The following is a 22,910-nucleotide window of genomic DNA, read 5'->3' as shown; positions in this document are numbered from 1 at the left end:
CATTTTGGAGACAAATGCATACCCTTGACTTGGCTGACAACCAGCATGCTGTACCTAAATTTCTGTGACTGGTGTGCCGGATACAAGCTTCTAAATCAGCTGGATGGAGAGCAGAGGACGTCCCCAATCCTCTTCCTCCCGTGTGTATGGAACATGTGTCAGCTTCTTGCATCCTCGATATGGAGCTGTGGTCTCTGCTTTGACTCCGTAGTCCAGGTGTCCATCCCCTGTGTAACTTAGAAAAAGGAATTCTTGTAACTGTTACATAGGTTTTCTGCAACTTCTGAAAATCTTCTCAATCCTATTTTCTTTTCCCATGCACTCCTAGTTCCTGTAATCCTGCTTTCTTCTTCCACAGACACTTGGAGTTGGCTTCCTGGTTACGGGAAGTTGTACCTCTATTTCTTAATAAATTGTGTGCATTCCATATTGCATTTTGTTTTATTGTACAGCATCCTGGTGGATGGACTTACACCAGCACTACCTTACATGTTGCACATCATACGCATAATTCATTCTGAGCTTCATATAGTCCCCCCAAAATAATTATCTCCACTCCTCACATGAGAACATTTCACCTGGTCATGTTAGTTAGCTGATTTGGACAGACTCAGACCCAAGACTGTATCTTTTGCTTTACTGCTCAATGGCACTTAAGTTTCTATCTCAAGACAAATCAGAAAAAGGCCTGTAGTGACCACCAGCATGATGTTAATTTGAGTGTCTCTGGCAGTGGAAGTGATATTCTCCTGTATGTATATGCACATTGTGGGAAACTGTTTATTGCCTTCACTATCTGATAAGCGTAGACAGACAACCTCCCGAAGGCTGGGTGCCTTTGAAGCCCTAGCAAAGGTTGGAGCTAGGCGCCACCTCTGTTTGTCCAGACAGTGGTAGCTGAAACTACTCCCCCCTTTATTATTATGTAAATCCTTGCTGATGGGCTAGTCTGCTTGTTACTAGGGGGTCACCTGCCTAAGGGCTATGCTATGGGGGCGTCCCAGATCAATAAAAGCTTGGTGAGGCCTGAGCACAGAGGCAGTCCTTCAGGACTTGCCGCCTGGTCCCCCAATATTGCAAAATTATCTCGTGTCTTTTTCTCTCATTTGTTGTGCGGCTCCTCTTTCAGATACCGAACCCTACTCCACGCAGAATGTGGAGGGAGTCTTACTCGACAGCACATAACAACTATTTACAAAGTTCTCCCCAAATCAGTGTCCCCCACCTCAGCTACTTGGTAGGGCAGCAAGGTCTGCAGTTTACAGCTCTCCTATGTGCAGGATCCTTTCCTCTCTCAGGTCCCGTCCACCACTCACGCATCATGGGCATCCAATATTCAGGTGTATCCAGTGTCCCCACCAGGAAGAGGCTCATCTAAAGAGAACTAACTGTTCTTCACTTTCACAGAAATAAAATTGTTGGATGGCCTACATCCCGAGTTACCTATAGACTAGAACAAAAGGGAATGAAGTCATCTCCTGCAGAACATTTTACATTCCCCAACTTTAAGGCAACTTGTCATTCTGATCAGAATCTTAGTAAGAGAAGTGAGTTGGGACCTGAGAAATAAGCAATGGGCACGTATGACTTTGAGGAATTCATAAAACCTGAACCTCCTAAGGAAACAGGACCATCTCCTGTGTATTGTGAGTCAACTCTGAAGCATTTGAGAGAAATAAAAACCTGTGTTCCAGGGGAATTGAAATAATGTGAGAAAGAAGAAAAGTTGAGGAGCCTGAGCACTCCTATAGACATGTTGGACAGAGGCTGCTCTGTGGTCCTGAACTTACAATGCTGTCTGAACATGCATTGAGGTGAGGCGTGAGACTGGGTCTGAGAGACGTAGGAGAGTCTGGAACCTGGATCACCTCCTTGGGAGCAGTAGTGGTGCCTCTGATGAGCTCACCAGGCTGGTATCCAGGACACATGCTCCATTCTGAGACAGTGCATCGGGGATGCGCAAAAGAGACTTCCAAGACCAAACTTACTGATTGCTGGTTTTGATGGGTATTTGGGTGATTAAAATGAGAAACTAGCATGTTCTGGGGGACTTACTATTTGCTGGGTATGCCCTCGGTGCTTCATCTACATATCTTTAATTCTTGAAGAAATTTTCCACTCAGGTATAAATGTTCCATTGTAAGGATGCGGATATTGAGACTGAGGAGGTAAAGAGATGTCATAGTTTGGTTTCTCCCAGAAGGCACTCTGAAGAAAAGATTCAAGTGCATGGGGTAGACTTGGTTAGTGCAGGTGTCACTGGTTGGGGAGTGTGGACGTGATACAGGAAAGGGGCACATAAGCCAGTATCTTGTGGCCAATGCAGCTTATGCCTAAGAGGAAATATCAGAAACGCTGCAAGCACACACTTTAGAATAACCCAACTGAGCAATTTGGGAGTTGCCTCCTTATAACCCTCTCCAGAAGCAGTGGTTGGGACACACACAGGCAGCATGACTTCTGTTGTTTCAAGAAAACAGCCCTGAAGCCCTAACTGATTTAGATCTGTGGATAGAGCATTGGCATGCAGACTGATGCGTCCCAGGTTTGATTCCTGGTCAAGGGCATGTACCTTGGTTGCGGGCACCTCCCCAGTATGGAGTGCGCAGGAAGCAGGTGAATCGATGTTTCTAACTCTCTATCTCTCTCCCTCTCCCTTCCTCCCTGTAAAAAATCAACAAAATATATATATATTTTTAAAAAAGAAAACAGCCCTGAGGCATGGAGATGCAGTCTACTGGCAGATATGGGCCTGAACACACTAAGATCCAAGATCCATGCGCTGGGACTTCAAAAACCCATCTACAATCTATGATTTTCTCCACTAGCATGCAGTCTTGTATTATTCAGGGTAAACTCACACGTTCTAGAAAAGAGGACAGAGTAAGAAGAAGAGGTAGTTCTGGTGAAGAAGGAGATGTAGAAGGTAGAGAGGATGAGGGGGAGGAACAGGTGAGGGAGAGAGGGAGAAGAAGAAAGAAAGAGGAGGAAGAAGAGAGGGAGGAGGACAAGGAAGGAAGGAGGAGGTGGAGAAGGAGGAAAAGGGAGAGAGAAGATGAAAGAAAAAGGAAGGAAAAAGAGAAGGGATCAAAGAATATGAGAAAGAAAGAAAAAGTAAACATAGTAATTGTGCAGTAACTGATGTGAGTTCCTGAATCTGCTGGTTACCAAGGTTAGGACTGGAGTAAAAATATTCCTGTTTTGCCCAAATTGCCCCAATCACACCCTTGGGGAATCCTGCATCCTGGGAAACCCTTTAGTTCTGGGCAATAAGGACTCTTGTCACCCAATAAGTGAAATGTTTGATGCCTTCTCAGTCCCAATTTCTGCTTCCACCCACCTGCTTTGGTCCTGCTGTGCATATGGAAGAGAATATGCCAAACATCCTCTACCCTAGTGTCTGTGATCCAACCTGGATACACAGGTAGGGAGGGTTGCTCCAGAGAGAGATTCCTGTCACAGTCCTGAATCAGGATTTTGTGGGCAAACAGACTTGGACTCAGGCATGGTGTCAATTTAACCCCATGAACATACCAGCATCATGTCATTTAAACAGGGATACTTCCAAAGCTAAGTAAAGCTGAATACGCAAAACACATATACTGACTCTCAAGAGGCCACAAGGGACTCTACCATATGACCACAATATGATCAAAGCAGGAACCATCCTGATGATGGGACCACTTTCCTTTTATCTGAAAACATTTCTATGACTTATTCTCAATTAAGGAACACATTAAACACTTACTTTCTAACATTCATATCAGGTAGGAAACAACTTCATCTTTGCCTATTTCCCTGTGATTACCAAAACAACATAAACAAAAACAAGGAAAGTCTTACTGATTGGTGCCAACATTGGGGCCCAGTGTATAAAACCCCAGAATGGAAGAAGTCCTCAGAATCTGACAAACTCACCTCTGAACAGAAACTCACCTTCTACACCTGACACCATGTGCTGCTCCCCTTGCTGCCAGCCCAGCTGCTGTGGGTCCAGTTGTTGCTGCCGCCCATGCTGTGTGTCCAGCTGCTGTGAGCCTTGCTGCCGCCCATGCTGTGTGTCCAGCTGTTGCCAGCCTTGCATCCGCCCATGCTGTGGGTCTAGCTGCTGCCAGCCTTGCTGCAGCCCATGCTGTGGATCCAGCTGCTGCCAGCCTTGCTGCAGCCCATGCTGTGGATCCAGCTGCTGCCAGCCTTGCTGCCGCCCATGCTGTGGATCCAGCTGCTGCCAGCCTTGCTGCTGTCCAAAATGGTGTCAGACCACCTGCTGTAAAACCACCTGCTGCCGGCCTACCTGCTGCTGCCGCCCTTGCTGTGTGTCCAGCTGTTGTCAGCCTTCCTGCTGCTGATCACTTTGTCAAAGAACCACCATCTTCATAAACCATCAGTTAACTGACCCGCCATTTTGGAGACAAATGCATTTCCTTGACTTTGCTGACAACCAGCATGCTGTACCTAAATTTCTGTGACTCGTGTGCCGGATACAAGCTTCTAAATCAGCTGGATGGAGAGCAGAGGACGTCCCCAATCCTCTTCCTCCCATGTGTGTGGAACATGTGTTAGCTTCTTGCATCCTCGATATGGAGCTGTGGTCTCTGCTTTGACTCCGTAGTCCAGGTCTTCATCCTCTGTGTAACTTAGAAAAAGGAATTCTTGTAACTGTTACATAGGTTTTCTGCAACTGCTAAAAATCTTCTCAATCCTGTTTTCTTTTCCCATGCCCTCCTAGTTCCTGTAATCCTGCTGTCTTCTTTCACAGTCACTCTGAATTGGTTTCCTGGTTATGTGAAGTTGTACCTCTATTTCTTAATAAATTGTGTGCATTCCATATTGTGTTTGGTTTTATTGTACAGCATCCTGGTGGATGGACTTACACCAGCAGTACCTTACATGTTGCACATCATCTGCATACTTCATTCTGATCTTTATATAGTCCCCCCAAAATAATTATCTCCACTCCTCACATGAGAACATTTCACATGGTCATGTTAGTTAGCTGATTTGGACAGACTCTGACCCAAGACTGTATCTTTTGCTTTACTGCTCAATGGCACTTAAGTTCCTATCTCAAGCCAAATCAGAGAAAGGCCTGGACTGAGCACCGGCAAGATGTTAATTTGAGTGTCTCTGACAGTGGAAGTGATATTCTCCTGTATGCATATGCACATAACACCTATTTACAAAGTTCTCCCCACATCAGTGTCCCCACCTCAGTTACATGGTAGTCCAGCAGGGCCTGCAGTTAAGAGCTCTCCTGGATGCAGGTTCCTTTCCTGTCTCAGGTCCTGATCGCCACTCATGCTTTCATGGACATCGAATATTCGGGAATCTACACTGTCTTCACCAGGAAGAGGCTCATCTACAGAGAACTGTTCTTGCCTTCATGGAAATAAAATTCTTGGATGGCCTCCTTCTTGAGTTACCTATAGACTAGAATAAAAGGGAATGAAGTCGTTTCCTGCAGAACATTTTACATTCCCCAACTTTAAGGCAACTTGTCATTCTGATCAAAATATTAGTAAGAGAAGTGAGTTGGGACCTGAGAAATAAGCAATGGGCACGTGTGACGTTGAGGAATTCATAAAACCTGAACCTCCTAAGGAAACAGAACCATCTCCTGTGTATTGTGAGTCAACTCTGAAGCATTTGAGAGAAATAAAAACCTGTGTTCCAGGGGAATTGAAATAATGTGAGAAAGAAGAAAAGTTGAGGAGCCTGAGCACTCCCCCTAGTCATGCCGGACAGAGGCTGCTCTGTGGTCCTGAACTAACAATGCTGCCTGAACATGCATTGAGGTAAGGCTTGAGACTGGTTCTGAGAGACTTAGAAGAGTTCAGAACCTGGATCACCTGTTTGGGAGCAGTATTGGTGCCTCTGATGAGCTCACCAAGCTGGTATCCAGGGCACGTGCTCCCTCCTGAGACTGTGCATCAGGGATGCTCAGTAGAGACTGCTAAGACCAAACTTACTGACTGCTGGTCCGTGATGGGTATTTGAGTGATGAAAATGAGAAACTAACAAGTTCTGGGTGACTTACTATTTGCTGGGTATGCCCTCAGTGCTTCATCTACATATCTTTAATTCTTTAAGAAATTTTCAATGCCTTTATAAATGTTCCATTGTACAGATGAGGATATTGAGACTGAGGAGGTAAAGAAATGTCATAGTTTGGTTTCTCCTAGAAGGCACTCTGAAGAACAGATTCAAGTGCATGGGGTGGCCTTGGAAAGCACAGGTCTCACTGGTTGGGGAGTGTGGACGTGATACAGGAAAGGGGCACATAAGCCAGTATCATTGTGGCCAAAGCAGCTTATCCCTAAGGGGAAATATCAGAAATGATGCAAGCACACACTTTAGGATTATCCAACGGAGTAATTTAGGAGCTGCCTCCTTATAACCCTCTCCAGAAGCAGTGGTTGTGACACACACAGGCAGCACGACTTTCTGTGGTTGCAAGAAAATACCCCTGAGGCACAGAGATGCAGGTCTACTGGCAGAAATTGCCCTGAACACACTACGATCCAAGATACCTGGGTAGGGAATTCAAAACCTCATCTACAGTCTATCATTTTCTCCACTTGCATCCAATATTGTGTTATTCAGTGTCAACTCATCCTTTCTAGAAGGAAAATAAAGAGTATGAAGAAGCGGTAGTCCTGGTGAAGAAGGGGATGTAGAAGGAGGAGGGGGTGGATGGGAGAAATGGATGAGGGGAGAAGGGGAAGGAGAAGAAGATAGATGAGGAAAAACAGGATAAAGAGAAGGAAGAGGGAGGAAAGGAGAAGGTAGAGAAGGAGGAAGAGAAAGTAGAAGAAAAAGAGGGAAGAAGGAAGAAAAAAGGAAGGAAGAAAGGAAGGGATTAAAGAAAATGAGAAAGAAAAAGAAAACACAGTACATGTGTAATCAGTGGCATGAGGTCACTGAATCTGCAGGTTAACAAGGTTAGGACTGGAGTCACCAGCTCATCCTGGTTTGCCCAAACTGCCCCAGTGACACCCCTGGTGAGTCCCGCATCCTGGGAAACCCCTCAGTCCTGGGCAATCAGGACCATGGGTCACCCAGGAAGTGAAATGATAGATGCTTTCTCAGTCCCAGCTTCTGTTTCCTCCCACCTGCTTTGGTCCTGCTGTGCATATGCAAGAGATTATGCCAAACATCCTCTACCCAAGTGTCTGTGATCCAACCTGGATACACAACAGGTGGGGTGGGTCTTTCCAGAGAGAGATTCCTGTCACAGTCTTGAATCAGGCTTTTGTGGGCAAACAGACTTGGACTCAGGACTCAGGAGTCAATTTAACCCCATGAACATACCAGCATCATGTCCCTCACACAGGGATACTTCCCAATCTTAGCACAGCCAAATACACAAAACACATGTACTGACCCTCACGAGGCCACGAGGGACTCTCTCATATGACCACAATATGACCAAAGCAGGAATGATTATGTGACCACCTTCCTTTTACCTGAACAAGTTTCTGTGAGTTATTCTCAATTATGGAACACATTAAACACTTATTTCCTAAAGGTTCATATCACGTAGGGAACAACTTCCTCCTTGACAATTTCTCTGTGATTAACAAAACAACATAAACAAAAACAAGGAAAGTCTTACTGATTGGTCCCAACATTGGGGGCCCAGTGTATAAAAACCCCAGAACAGAAGAAGTCCTCAGAACTTGAGAAACTCACCTCTGAACAGAAACTCACCTTCTACACCTGACACCATGTGCTGCTCCCCTTGCTGCCAGCCCACCTGCTGTGGATCCAGCTGTTGTGGATCCAGCTGTTGCCGGCCCAGCTGCTGCTGCCGCCCATGCTGTGTGTCCAGCTGCTGCCAGCCTTGCTGCAGCCCATGCTGTGGGTCTAGCTGCTGCCAGCCTTGCTGCCGCCCATGCTGTGTTTCCAGCTACTGCCAGCCTTGCTGCCGCCCATGCTGTGGGTCCAGCTGCTGCCAGCCTTGCTGCCGCCCATGCTGTGGGTCTAGCTGCTGCCAGCCTTGCTGCCGCCCATGCTGTGTGTCCAGCTGCTGCCAGCCTTGCTGCCGCCCATGCTGTGTGTCCAGCTGCTGCCAGCCTTGCTGCCGCCCATGCTGTGTGTCCAGCTGCTGCCAGCCTTCTTGCTGCTGATCACCCTGACTTAAGTGCCACCATCTGCATGCAACACCTTCTGTGAATTGACTTGCAATTTTGGAAATAAATTCACTTCCAAATGTTGCTGAAAGCCAGCAGGTGGTCACCAAAATTTTTGTGACTCATTTGCCTGTTAACAAATTTGTGAATCAGCCCGACAGAGTGCAGAGGAAATCACCCTGATCTTTTCTTATGTCTTGTGGATCATTTGCCAGCTTCGTGCATCCTCAATGTGGAGTATAACCTCCGAGTAACTTAGGAAAACAAACTCTCATTACTTCTCCTTGGATTTCTGCTGCTGGTCTTAATAGCATTCTTCATAATCATGTTACTTTTTCAATATACTCATGGTTCTTATATCCTGTTTTTTTATTTTCATGATCACTTTGACCTGTCTTTGTAGATGCAGGAATTCTCTCCTATATTTCTTAATAAATCCTGTAGCCTTATTCATCCCCAGTTGCATTTTGTTTTATTACACAGCATTCCTGATAGAGAGACCTATACACTTATTGCATACCGTATGCGCTTCCATTTTGAGCCTCACAACAGCCTCTCACAAGTTATATCCTCAATTTGTTCAGATGAGAACATTTCACTGTGCAAAGCAGCTAAAAATGGACTGAGGAGATCAAAGACCGGGCCTCCTGCTCCTCTCAAGGGCACTTACATTCCCATGTCGGGACAAGTAGAGATGAACCTGGGACTAACCACCAGCAAGCTGTGCACTTGAGTTTCTCCTTTGACAATGGATGGAATCATCTCCCATGTATGCAATTACCTCTGTGTCTACAGAGTTCTTCCCCAGTCAGGGTCCCACACCTTGGCGAGCCGTGGCTGTTTCAGTGAGGGTGGTGGTGAGTATTAGTTAGCGGGCAGTGATGGCGCAGGAGAGCTCTCACGAATGCAGGGAAACTTTCATTCTCTCAGGCTCTGGTCACCCCCGCATGCAATTCATCGCATCAAGTAATTTTGAGCATCCATCGTGTCCTCTTAAGACAGGCTTGTTTATCAGGACTTGTTCTTGGCATCATGTACTTCGTGTGTGGTCTCCTTCTCCCGCGTCCCTGTTTTAAAGCAAAAAGGAATTAAGTAATTCTTCACAAAACATAGACCCTACATTAGGATCCCCAACTTTAAACCAACTTGCTTCAATGAGTTTTTATGAGGGATGTTACCATATTAAAGGCTCGACATCAGTCCCTGCTGCTGACAAGTAGCGCCTTCAGTAGAGGCAACTGTGGTGGGAGGGGGGGCATGTGTCTGGTTCCTCACAAAGCCTGGGTCCCTGCCACCACAGCTCCTTTGTTTGTGGTCTATCATGGAAGCACTGGGGCACCTGAGGAGGGAGACGGGATGAGTTATCCTGAACTCCTGATTATCCAGTGCCTCCTGAGTGGTGGATACTCTTGTGGGCACTGATATGGGACACAAAGAAGGAACGCTTTCTGTCCACACACCTAGTTATAGCTACATGATTCTTCAAATCTCTGTATCTCCAATCTTTCAATCTTGCTCCTTCCAGGTCTCAGAGCAATCACCCGTGCTTTTCACCACTTCCCAGCAGCCCATGAACATCATTTCCTCATCCACCTTTCTTCTAAGCAAAATTTACAACTAGATGTACTGCTCACAGTTCTTTTCACTGAGACTGTTTTCACTTTCCACTTAGACCAGATCTATTTTAGAAAAAATTCCATATTGGGTATAATAGCTACTGTTGGGGCTACTAATTGATAAAATTTAAGGAATTTCATGATTACATATCATATTCCATTAGGTTTCTGCAGGGATAAATGGAGTTGTAAACCAATCATGCTTTAGTCATTTAGGTCAGCACTAACCTCCTGATGTGCCATAGCTTCTTGCTAGCACCTCGGTCTGGAGGTTTAATTTGTAAATTTGAGATAAAGCTTATTTTAAGTTGGGAATATAGGCATAAACAAGAGGCAAATCCCAATTACTGAGAAAAAAGAAAAGGCAAATAAAGTATTCTTTACTATTAAGGATTAGGAATAAAACATGTGTTTGTGATACCCCTTGAAAATGTAAGAATGATGATTTCTTAAAGAAAGTATCTGCCTACAGACCAGCTGATATAGTAAAGGAGGCCGAAAAAGAGAAAGAAAGAATTCCAGATTAATCCATGGGTGGACATACTATTTAGGATGGAAGTGGGAAAAAGAAAGCAATAGACAAAAGGAGGATGACACTATATATGAGAAACATTCATGAGGGTGCATAAATATATCCTGCATGCCCCCCCCCCCCACGCCAACACACAGCTACGGAGCAGCAGAACAGGAATTTGAAGACTCTTCCATATGATTCTAATTCCCATAACCAAGATCTATTGTATTCTTTTCACAACAGAGAATTTACAATTAAAGATAAAATTGAGATGAATAGCTGACAGTCTTGGAGGGAACTTAGTACCGACAAGGGTTGATGCAAACTAGCAGCATCTTTACAAAACTGGCTCGCACATGAGTGGCTCTGTAATCAGGTGGGGGTGGGGGCTAGAAGCTCTGCAGAACTTTTCCCTATGTTTCCCTCTAGAAGTTCTATAGTTTCAGGCTTTACATTTAGATGCATAATACATTTTGAGTTGATTTTGTATAACATATGAAATATGGGCCCAAGTGGGGGGTTTTTTGCACATGGATATTTAGCTGTTTCAGCATCATTTGTTCAAAAGACCACACTTTCTCTGCATATTAATTTGATACCTTTTTTAAAAAATCAATTTTTTCCCCATTGATCTATATCAGCGGTTGCCAACCTTCAAGGGGTCCATGGTTATTTTCTATGACATTTCTTCATGACCATGGACAATTGCCAAAGAAAGAAGGGTTTCCTAAGTATTATGATTTTTTCTGAAAATAAATGATAGAATTGTTCTCCTGATTAAAAGATAACCTGTAAGAACTTATTTCCAGAAATGGGAGAGATAGTCAACATCAAAAGAATTATTGAGTATGAATCATCATTTTTTAAAGACAGAGACATCCTCTGGTCATATGCTAGTTCAAGCTAGTTTGGAGAAGAGGCCAGAGGCATTGTCACTAACTTTCCTCCATTGATGCTACTTATATTGAAATGCATCTCTGAAGACAGAGCATGTTATTGATGAAACAAAGATGATGAATTCAAAACGCATTTTAACACATTTTGAATATTTTAACAAGGCTTTCATCTGTGTCACACAAAACTTTTAGTAGCAAGCAACTCCACACGGGCACGTATTTTCAGTAGCAGGGAGCGGGCTCAACTGTAACTGGCTCGGTCTTTTCCATGCTGGGCTCCAGATGTGTTGGCCGGCCTGACAGCGAGCCTGCTCTGGGGACACTATATTTACATTTACTGGTAAAGAAAAAGCAGTTAGTCTGACAACTAAAATAGTTTGCTTTGAATTGCAGTTTAGAACTACAAATGCCAAGGAGTGTAAATGGAGGAACAAAAGGGTCAACAATGACGCCATCATGTGTATCAATGGAGCAAAGCAGAATCAGGTGCATAATATTTTGAACACTTAGAAATTTCCATGTTTGGATAACTTTTAAAAAGAAAGAGCCTCTTTCTTTCACTGGCAGCGATGTGGCCCCTGAGACAGCTTCATGTGCTCTGAATTAAGCTGTGGCTAAGGGTTTCTGGTGCCTCGGCTGCTGAGGCGGCCTGACTTGGCTGAGAAGGTGGAGAAACCCCATGTTCGCAGGTCCAGCATATGGTAATGGCATTTTTCACTCAACATAATTTTCTACTGAGTCATCCAGGTTGTTGAGTATTAATAGTTTATTCTCTTTTGTTGCTGAGAAGTATTCTGTAGTATGCGTGTTCCACAGCTTAATCACTCATTCGTTGAAGAGAATCTGGGTTGTATCCATTCTTTGGCTGTTATGAACAGAATTAGTACAAACATTCACTGTATGAACAAAGTCTTCACTTCTCTGGTAGAAATGTCCAAGTTTGCAGTTTCCAGGTTATATGGTAATTGCATGTTTTGTTTTAAAAGAACCTGACAAACTGTTTTTTAGAATAGCTACATCACTTCACATCTGCATCAGTATTATACAGTGATATAGCTTCTCCACATCCTCATTTGCATTTGGTGTTACCTATCTTTTATTTAAGCTATGATGATAGGTTTATAGTGATATCTCATCAAGGCTCTAATTTGCATTTCCCCAATGGCTAATGATATTGAACATCTTTTCATGTGCTCATTTGCCATTTATATATCTTCTTCAGTGAAATGTCTCTCCATGTCTTTACCCATGCTCTACTTTGACTGTTTAATTTTTTTTTCTGTTGAGTTCGAGAGTTCTTTATATATTCTAGGTACTAGTGCTCTGTCAGATATGTGGTTTATAAATGTTTTCTCCCAATCTGTACCTTGTCTTTTCATCCTTTTAGCAGCACACCTTACAGATCAAAGGTTTTTAATTTCAATGAAGTTCAGTTTATCAATTTTTCCTTTTATGGATTGTACTCTTGATGTCAATAGTAAGAACTCTTTGCCTAGTCCAAGATCACAAAGATTTTTTTCCCGCCCTAACCGGTTTGGCTTGGTGGATAGAGCATCGGCCTGCAGACTGAAGGGTCCCGGGTTCGATTCCGGTCAAGGGCATGTACCTGGGTTGCAGTCTCATCCCCAGTAGGGGGTGTGCAGGAGGCAGCTGATCAATGTTTCTCTCTCATTGATGTTTCTAACTCTCTATCCCTCTCCCTTCTTCTCTGTAAAAAATCAATAAAATATATTTTTAAAAAAGATTTTTTTCCCTATGTTTTCTTCTCAAAGTTTTATCGTTTTACATTTAACTTTGTGATGCATTTAAGTTTTTCTTCTTCTTTTGCTTCCAACTTGCTCCTTTGTAAAAAGAAAAAATAAGTTGGGAATATTTGTGTGGTTCTGAGTCATCACTATCTTTTTGAGATTTTTATCCCATTCATATTTATTTTGATAACTAATGTGTTTATTATTGCTTTTTAAAGAGCTTTATTGAGATGTAATTAAAACCATCAAGTTCACCACTTTTAAAGTATAGTTCAATGTTTTTAGAATCTAAGCAGGTTGGGCAGCTATTACCACATCTAGTTTTAGAACATCTTCATCTCCCTGAGAAGATACTTCATATCCATTAGCAATCACTCCCCATGTTCTCAACCTCCACCCCAGCTGTAGGCAACTACTGATCTACTTTCTCTCTACTTACATTTGCCTCTCTGGACATTCCATATACATGGAATCATACAGTGGTCTTTCATAACTGACTTCTTTCACTTAGTGTGTTGTTTTCAAGGTTCATCCACATTGTAACATGTGTCAATATTTAATTCCTTTTTATTGACAAATAATTCATCTGGATAAACAAAATTATAATATAAAGTTCATACACACAATTCATTAAAGAAATTTAAATGTTTCACTAGAAAATATTCACTTAATTCACTAGAAGGAAATAAAGAAGGCATATAGGAAAATGGACTTGTATCAAGGATATATAAAGAATTCTTACAACTCAACAATAAAAAAAAATTTAAATGGACACATAATTTTGTCCATTATTCTACATTTTGTTTATACAGTCATTAGTTGATGGACATTTGGGTTGTCTCCTCTGCTTTGACTATCTGTCTACAACGTTTTGTGTGGACATATACTTTCATTTCTCATCAGGATATATCCAGGAGCAAATTGCTGGGTCTCTACATGATAACTCTATGGTTAATTTCTGAGAAGTTGACAAACTATTTTCCAAAGCAGTGCACCATGTTATAATCCCACCAGCAATGTATAAAGGTGTCAACTTCTGCACATGCTCATTGTAAGGCCATAAAAAAAAAAAAGCTTTTCTTTTTCTTTGCTGTGGCTTTCCACAATTTATGAAAAGCACATGGTAATTAAACCCCAAGATTCTTAGCTCCTCTGATTCAAACAGTCCCTCTGTTCAAGCCGCAAGACAAGATAAGCTACTCTAAAGGCCACATTCTTGCTTTCCCCCTCTCCCTGCTGTTTTTACAACTCAGGGATAACTCACATCAAGGAGTTTTTACTTAATAGAAAGTTCCCTTCTCCCCTCCCGTTAAAACAAGTCTCTTTTGAACTCTTCATAACTTTTGCTCTAAGCATGTTTTATAGGCTTGGGAAAAATACTAATAACACACCTCCCCGGGACCAGCAGGCGTGGCTCAGTGGCTGAGTGTGACCTATGAACCAGGACGCCACGGTTTGGGTCCCGGTCAGGGCACATGCCTAGTGGGGGTTGTGCAGGAGGCAGCCAACCAATGATTCGCTCTCATCATTGATGTTTCTATCTCTTTCTCCCTCACCCTTCTTCTCTGAAATAAAAAAATATGTATGTTAAAAATAAAAAGGACACCTCCCTGGGACATCTGCAGGACTGTCTCCTAAAAAGCAAACAAACTAACTTTTCAAGACAACAGCCCTGATGTCTGCTCAACTTCAGCCCCAAATCCGCCTCCCCCCCTTATCACCTAGCAACCACAGCCATTACTTTTTTAAAGGGGAAGCTTGACTTTGTTTCTTGCCTTGTATTGATGAACAATGCACCGTCCTTTTCCTCCCTTGGAAAGTAAAATAAACTCCCTCTCTCTGCATCTATCTCTTCTCTCAGTTGTGAATTTTTTCACTGCCCGCATCATAGGCCAAACCCTAACACTCACCAATACTTGTTATTATCTGCCTCTTAAGTCCTAGTGGCAATAAAGTGGTGTATTGTAATTTGTTTTACATTTCCCTAATGACTAATTATGTTGAGCATCTTTGCATGGGCTTATAAGCCATTTGTATATCATTTTTGTACACACGTCTATTCAAATTCTTTGACTCACATTTGCTCCCAAGTCTTTCCCGCCTCGTTTAAAAACATTGGCTTATGATGCCACAGAGTGCTATTCCTGTCCTATCTTCTTGAGAAGACAAAGTCTCAGTGCATTCAATTTTAGGCTCTTTTCTTATCAATGGAATTGCACCAGCAAGGAATTAGGAGAGTAGGTCATGGCCCTGGGCTCTCCGGGGCACCTTCCCAGAACATCTTAGCGAGTTTCTGAAAAATATAGATTTCTAGGCTTCATTACAGGGGATATGCATCATTTGGTTATTTCATAGAGAAGAGATATGATAATTTCTTGTGCTAAACAGAGTGATACTGCCAATAAGAAGTCGTAACATGAGGAAATCTGCCAAAATGCATTACCTGGGATTCCTTTCCCAGCGCACTAATCACCAGCCTGCACCTAGAGCCTTATCTTTTCTCACTGCTCAAGAATCATTCATTTGGGGGAAGGTCTCCAACTCCTCTCCGGGATCCCCAATGTATCATTCTGAGAATTATTTCATTCCCATTTGTCTATGTCCTAAACTCATGACTCACAGCTCAGGCCTAGGCTGAGTCATGGAAAAGAGAAACATATGGACACTTAGCAACAAATGGTGAGTCTCATTCCAGCCAATGGGAGCAGAGAGCTGCAGTCCTGAAAATTAGATGATACACACAAGGAAGAAACACAAGTGTTGATTTGAAGAAAAGATTAGAGTGAAGGTGCATCATAGAAAGGAAGAATGCATTCTATCTCACTTTGCAAGAAAAAATGATTATAATTACCTAATTGAAAAATTTCTTGCCTATTAAGATAAACAATAACAAGGAAAAAATTGCTTCAACGGGGTATAAAAGGGCCTGAGCAAGGCAATTCAGGAAACTCACTCTCTTGGAAACTCACCCAGAACCTCTACCCTCTGACACCATGGTTAACTCCTGTTGTGGATCCGTCTGCTCTGACCAGGGCTGTGGCCAAGGCTGCTGCCAGGAGACCTGCTGCCGCCCCAGCTGCTGCCAGACCACCTGCTGCCACCCCAGCTGCTGTGGCTCCAGCTGCTGCCGCCCCTCTTGCTGTGGCTCTAGCTGCTGCCGTCCCTGCTGTGGCTCCAGCTGCTGCAGGCCTACCTGTTGCATCTCTAGCTGTTGCCGCCCCACCTGCTGCCAGACCACCTGCTGCAGGACCACCTGCTGCCGCCCCAGCTGCTGTGGCTCCTGCTGTGGTTCTTGTTGCTGCCGCCCCAGCTGCTGTGTGTCCAGCTGCTGCCGCCCCAGCTGCTGCACTTCTAGTTGCTGCCGCCCCTCCTGCTGTGGTTCCAGCTGTTGCAGGCCCAGCTGCTGTGTGTCCAATTGCTGCCGTCCAGTCTGCTGCCAGACCACCTGCTGCCAGACAACCTGCTGTCGCCCTGTCTGTTGTGGATCCTCCTCTTGTTGTTGAACTACATTTTTCACCACCAGCCCTGAGTCAACTATCAGTGCATCAATCTTGTTCTCATTTCCTTTATCCACAGCACCCGGCCCTTTTCTAATCTGTTACCATGTTTATTAACCTCTGCCACCAAGCAACTATTTAAAAAGTAACAACTTAAACTAAATACCACACAAAACCTCCAAGCAGACATTCTGTCAAATGACCAAATGTCTACTGCTTCATGGGTAGGCTTCACCTTCACACTGAATGTGTGCAGTAGAGCAACCATGTCTCAATAAATACCTTTTCTCCTAGCATCAAAACATTCGTGGCCTTTAATTATTTTTTAGTGTTGATTATGAATTGGAGATGAGTTTGGATATGTGTTATGAGCACAGAAAAACTGATTTTGCATATATCAATCAAAGCCTATCCAATCTAATAAAAGACAAACATGCAAATTGACCATACCTTTGCTATGCCTTAAGCCACACCCACCAGCCAATAAGAGTGACTATATGCAAATTAACCCAACCAAGATGGCGGCCGGCAGCCACGGAGCTGAAGCGAGCAGGAGGCTTGGTTTCTCCAGTGATGGAGGAAGCCAAGCTTCCTGACCGGCTCTGAGCTCCACTGAAGGCAACAATTATAGAAGGTAAATAAATCACAGAATAAAAAAAGAAAAGAAAAAAGGAGAGGCTGGGAGCTTCCATCACCAGGGGGCTTGGCCAGCCTGAAAACGGCCCTCAGCCCCTCACCCATACTGGCCAGGCACCCCAGTGGGGACACCCACTGTGAAAGGGGCTTGACCAGCCTACAAAAAGCCATCAGTCCCCCACCCAGGCTGGCCAGGGACCCCAGTGGGGACCCCCACCCTGAAGGGGGCGTGACCAGGCTACAAACACCCATCAGCCCCTCACCCAGGCTGGCCAGGCACCCCAGTGGGACCCCCACACTGATCCAGGACACCTTTCAGGGCAAACCAGCCGGCCCACACACATGCACCAGACATCTATCCTATATAATAAAAGGGTAATATGCAAACTGACCCTAACAGCAGAAAAACTGGGAATGACTGGTCACTATGACACACACTGACCACCAGGGGGCAGATGCTCAATGCAGGAGCTGCCCCCTGGTGGTCAGTGCACTCCCACAGGGGGAGCTCTGCTCAGCCACAAGCCAGGCTGATAGCTACCAGTACAGCGGTGGTGGTGGGAGCCTCTCCCGCCTCCTCAGCAGCGCTAAGGATGTCCAACTGCAGCTTAGGCCTGTTCCCTGCTGGCAAGTGGACATCCCCTGAGGGCTCCCAGGCTGCCAGAGTGATGTCTGACTGCCAGCTTAGGCACAATTGCCCAGGGAGCGGGCCTAAACCAGCAAGTGGTCAACCCCCAAGGGGTCCCAGACTGCAAGAGGGCACAGGCCAGGCTGAGGGACCCCCCCCAAGTGCACAAATTTTTGTGCACTGGGCCTCTAATTTATATAAATAAAAGGCTAATATGCTAAGTGTCCGTCCGGGTAATGACATCATGTAGCAATGCCCGGGTTCCTCTCCCTCACGACAGGCCATTGAACAATAAATGGCACTGCGGACCTGACGCCCACAATACTCAGCTTCCCCCAAGTGGGACACAGGCCTTGCCACCACCCCGGAATGACGCCCCACCAAATTGCAGCCGACGCTGCTGAGACCCCTTGGCACAAAATGCGCCCACAGCCCAGCCTAGCCCATAAACAATGGCTGTAGGTGCCGGGTAATGATGTCACGTTAACAATGCCCAGCTTCCTCTCCCTAGCGACGACTAGCCTCCTTGCAGTCCAGGAACATGTCTTGCTTTATAGCCAGGTGGAAACATTTTACACTTTAACCAAATGTCTGTGAAGTGTTTTCCCGTGCCTCATCTCATTTGATCCTCACAGAAGTCCTGGAGTAAGTAGATAGGAGACTCAGGGGAATCCTATTTTCTTTTCATTAGCCGGAAAACAGAGATTTAGAAAGCTTAGAAACTTGACCTGACTGAAAAGAAGAAATAGTGGACCTTGAAAATGACTTCAGGTTTTCTCACTGCACAGAAGAGAGTCAAACACTGCTGCAGTTAAATATTTTACCCTTTGTTCTCCCTGTGTGATCTACAATAATAATCTGCTTCATGTTGACATTTACTGCTGTGTTGCTGATAATCACCTGAAAGAGAAGTTGGGGTGCTTCACTGGGCTGGAAAAAGTTTTCCTACATCATAAAGCAGGTCTAGTTAAGCAAGTTTATTCTATATATATAAAAAGCTAAGTTGGCTCGCGCATGCGCGACACATATAAAGCTCTCGTTTGCACCAATCGCACGCATGTGTTTCAATCTGTCACTGTCGATCGTGAATTTGGTTGACACTTCTATTATAGAGAAAGGGCAAATAGCGATATTAAAATATTTCTTCTAATTAATTTCCTTCAATGTGCATGAATTCGTGCACCGGGCCACTAGTATCAAAGAAAATGCCAAATAATTAGTCTTTCTCCAGCCAGATTGCCCACATTGTCTGCCAGCAAGTTTATTGAGAGAAGACAAGAACATCCTTTTTACTAAACTGAATTATGAACCACTTAGCAAGGTCCTTGTGCTACTGGGCTCCGGTAAGTTGAATGAGACCCAGTTCCCATCCCTCAGGTAACTCACAATTATGAACAATAATAGATGCAGAGGCAGAGCTGCCTCAAACTGATTGTCAAACTGCAGCGGGAAGGCCAGAGAGGGTTGGGGGCAGGAAGGAGGGGGGTATGAGATCAACTGAAGGACTTGTATGCATGCATATAAGCATAACCAATGGACATAAGACACTGGGGGGGTAGGGAAGGCCAGGGGATTGTCAAGGGCGGGGGGGGGGGAAGGACACATATGTAATACCCTTTGTAATACTTTAAGCAATAAACCAATAAATAAATAAATAAATAAATAAATAAATAAATAAATAGACTAGGGGAAAATTAAAGAAATCTTGGATTTAATAGAAAGACATATGTTAAGTAGAGTATGTTGGTAACATTGGTGAGAAAGAGGATTCTATTCTATTGGAGAAGATAATATATAAGGATTGATTCCTAAAAATAAAATGTGTCCAGTCTGAAAATTCAGGGGAATGTCCAGCTCACAGACACATAAGACAAGACAAAGTGAGGGGAGGAGTGAATGAAAGCATAATGTTTATATTTTTATGAAGGCAGTCTTTATTCAAAAAGTATTGGAAAAACATTGTCTCATATGTTGCTAGCCTGTGGACCGGGAGCTGTGCCATCTCCCTCCACCTGGAGTGGCTCCATTTTCCCTGATTTATACAAATATAGTGAGCTTCCAGACAAGGAAGTATTTCTAAAAAGGTTTGAAAATCATTAATTGAAACAACAAATTCACATCAATATGAATAATGTGAATAAAATACTAAGAATATGGCATAAGTGGAAAAATGTACATGAGAAATGTTATATTTAAAGTACTATTTTAAAAAAAGGAAAAGAAAGAAAGAAAGAAGAAGAAAGAAAGAAAGAAAGAAAGAAAGAAGAAAGAAAGAAAGAAAGAGGAAGGGAGGGAGGGAGGGAGGGAGGGAGGGAGGGAGGGAGGAAAGGAAAACACACCCAAAAAGCCACTGAAGTGGCAAAATTCTCCAATCCTTCCCTGGTCTATGAGTTTTGCATATGGCTGACAATACTGTCTTGTGTACTTAAAATTTTCTAAGGGGTATATCTTTATGTTGTACTCATATTTAACACAACATAATTTTTTTTAAAGCATATATGTTTCTGACTTCAAGGCAAAAGACTACAATTTTCAGATTTTATATCATATCTGCAAGAACCTCTGTATTTCTCAAATAAAAATTGGATTGAATAGAGTCCTGAAATAGACCCAAAAGCCGAATGGAATTAAGTACAAAAAAGGTGGCAGTTTAAAATCACTCTGTAAGGGAAGAATTATTTATAAAATGGTATAGGTCGGCTAGTTAACTGGATAAAGAAAGAAGGAAAGGAAGGAGAGATACTACATCATTAAACCAAAACAAACTTCAATAGAGTGAAAACTCATTATAAAAACAAAACTGTTAAAAGTTCTAAAAGAAATCAGGAGGGATTTTCAAACATAGTGTTAAGCTTATCCTAAGCAACAAGAACAACAAAGCAACACACACACACACACACACACACACACACACACACCACGAAGGAAAAAATATAGCCAATTAATATAAATAAATGTGACTGCAGCTGAGTCATCAGTAGGTCTGTCATCAGGACTCCTGGAGACATTATTTTTCCCAAATACCAGGTCATATAGAAATCTTGGAATTTTCTTCAGATTCCATAATAGGGCTCCCCTATAGCCTTCACCCCACAACAACTTGAATCTGCATTTGTTCCCTCATCTTTCTGTGACAGAAGAAGAGGCTCGGGACCTTTCCAATAAAATGCTGTGTGGGCTCATCAGAGTTATGACAATGCAGGCCCAGCACACCAGCCACACCTCCCAGCAGAGGTCCAATCAGGAGCCCACGTTGTCATCATCCAGGTTGTGTCCACCTGGAAATTTGAGCCAGGGCAGAAGTGGAAACTGGCCAGGAATTTTAAAGCAACATAAGGACTTTGGCTTATGAGATGTTTAAACTGCTTAAGGTAGAAAGGGATCCTCAAACCCATTTCATCCCATCTCCTCTATCTGGATTTTCATTCTTTCTCTGTAACACCAGCTCACAATTCAAGCCTCCACTGACTGTCTACAGAGGCCGTCATTCCATAACCTCACTCACCATGGTGAGTCAAATTTGATTCTATAAGACACCCACTTACCTGATATCAGCCTATTATGGGGGGGGGGGATGTCAATCCCTCACATACAGCTACCATTCGACTAAGCCAACTAGTGTTTCTCAGAATGAGGGGCACTGACAGTTCAGTTGGCTCTTTATATACATTTCCCCTTTGGAGTCAAGGAAACCTGGGAAAAAGAAGGACAGTTACTATAAAAATCAGTTTTTATATTATGTTCTGCCAAATAGGCATCAGTTTCAACTTCAGGATAGTTTCTGGGTAGCCATTCCTGTCTTGAACTAATCAACTTGAGAATAGAACTGCGGACACCTCAACTTGGTTGAGAATTTCCTCATAAAACGAGTCTTTTCATCAAAATATTTGGAAGCCATAAGGTAAGGGAGGTTGAATATGCTGAAAGACAAAATCACGATGTGAAAATCTGTAGACATCCTTGCACAAGACACTAAATCCCACAGGATTTCCCAGCCAGGTGTGTCAACCCAGGAACCAAGAGGTCACCAGTTTGATTCCCGGTCAGGGCATATACCCGAGTTGTGGGATTGATCCTCAGTATGGGGCATGCAGGAGGCAGCCAATCAATGATTTTCTCTCATCATTGATGTTTCTATCTATCTATCTATCTATCTATCTATCTATCTATCTATCTATCTATCTCTCCCTCTCCTTTCCTCTCTGAAATCAATAAAAATATATTTAAAAATAAATGAATAAATAAATAAATAAATAAATAAATCCCACAGGATGAAATGTCAGAGCCTTTCTCAGATCTAGATGAGTAGTTATCAAAGCACATGGCACGTGAGTTGGGGAGCTCTGGCTATATTTAAATTTGGGGGGAGAACTGATTTAACTTTGTATCCCCTCTCAGCACCTCTTTCCCAGGTGTACCATTATCAGTATGAGCCATGTTACTCCTGGTATCAGGTAGAAGAGACTGAGAAGGGCTGGTCTATGCCTATCCACTTTAAATCTATAAGAAAGACTGAAGCAGTTTGTAATGAAAAAGAAAAAGTGTTTCACAGGCTGTACGTCCACATCTACTGCCAACCAATATTGTCATTATACTTGGAATGTCAACGTTGATACAGTAATAAAAGTGTCCATTATCCAGCCTTTCAAAAGGAAATCCTGCCAGCCTTAGCCAGTTTGGCTCAGTGGAGAGAGCATCGGCCTGTGGACCAAAGAGTTCCAGGTTCAGTTCGGGTCAAGGGCAGGTACCTTGGCTGCAGACTCCTCCCTGGCCCGGCCCTGGTCAGGCTCATGCAGGAGGTAACCATAACCAATCAATGTATTTCTTTCACATCCATGTTTCTTTCTGTTTTTCCCTCTCTGTTTCACTCTCCCTAAAAATCAATGGGAAAATATCCTGGGGTGAGGATTAACAAAAGACAACAAAAAAAGGAAATCCTGCTATTTGTGATAGCATGGATGGACCTGGAAGACATAATGCTAAGGGAAATGAGTCAGTCACAGAAGGAAAAATACTGCAAGAATCCACTTATATGAGATATCTAAAAGAGTCAATTTTTTTTCATAGAAGAGAAAAAAATGGTGGTTTCCAGGGGTGAGAGGAGGAAGAAATGAGTAGTTGTTCAATGGACAGATGGTTTCGGTTATACAAAAAAACAAAACACACGCACGCAAGTTTTAGAGATCTGCTGTACAATGTTGTGTTTATAACAACAGCACATTATGGTGCACTTAAAACCTTGT

At 43.4% G+C, this 22,910-nt stretch overlaps 2 protein-coding genes across 2 annotated transcripts; both read left to right on the top strand.

The window, feature by feature from the left end:
* The first annotated feature begins 7,716 nt into the window (after nucleotides 1–7,716).
* Nucleotides 7,717–8,240, top strand: LOC132218996 (keratin-associated protein 9-1-like). Its single transcript, XM_059670980.1, has one exon. The coding sequence runs from the start codon at nucleotides 7,728–7,730 to the stop codon at nucleotides 8,127–8,129; it is 402 nt and encodes a 133-aa protein (XP_059526963.1). The 5' UTR covers nucleotides 7,717–7,727; the 3' UTR covers nucleotides 8,130–8,240.
* Nucleotides 8,241–15,895: 7,655 nt separating this feature from the next.
* LOC132218995 (keratin-associated protein 4-3-like) lies at nucleotides 15,896–16,409 on the top strand. The gene has a single exon (XM_059670979.1). The coding sequence runs from the start codon at nucleotides 15,900–15,902 to the stop codon at nucleotides 16,407–16,409; it is 510 nt and encodes a 169-aa protein (XP_059526962.1). The 5' UTR covers nucleotides 15,896–15,899.
* Nucleotides 16,410–22,910: the final 6,501 nt, after the last annotated feature.

This window comes from Myotis daubentonii, chromosome 16, assembly GCF_963259705.1.
Source record: "Myotis daubentonii chromosome 16, mMyoDau2.1, whole genome shotgun sequence".
In the NCBI taxonomy this organism is placed as follows: Eukaryota; Metazoa; Chordata; class Mammalia; order Chiroptera; family Vespertilionidae; genus Myotis; species Myotis daubentonii.
Note: the sequence above shows the minus strand (reverse complement) of the source record. Positions and strands in the feature narration are given on the sequence as shown.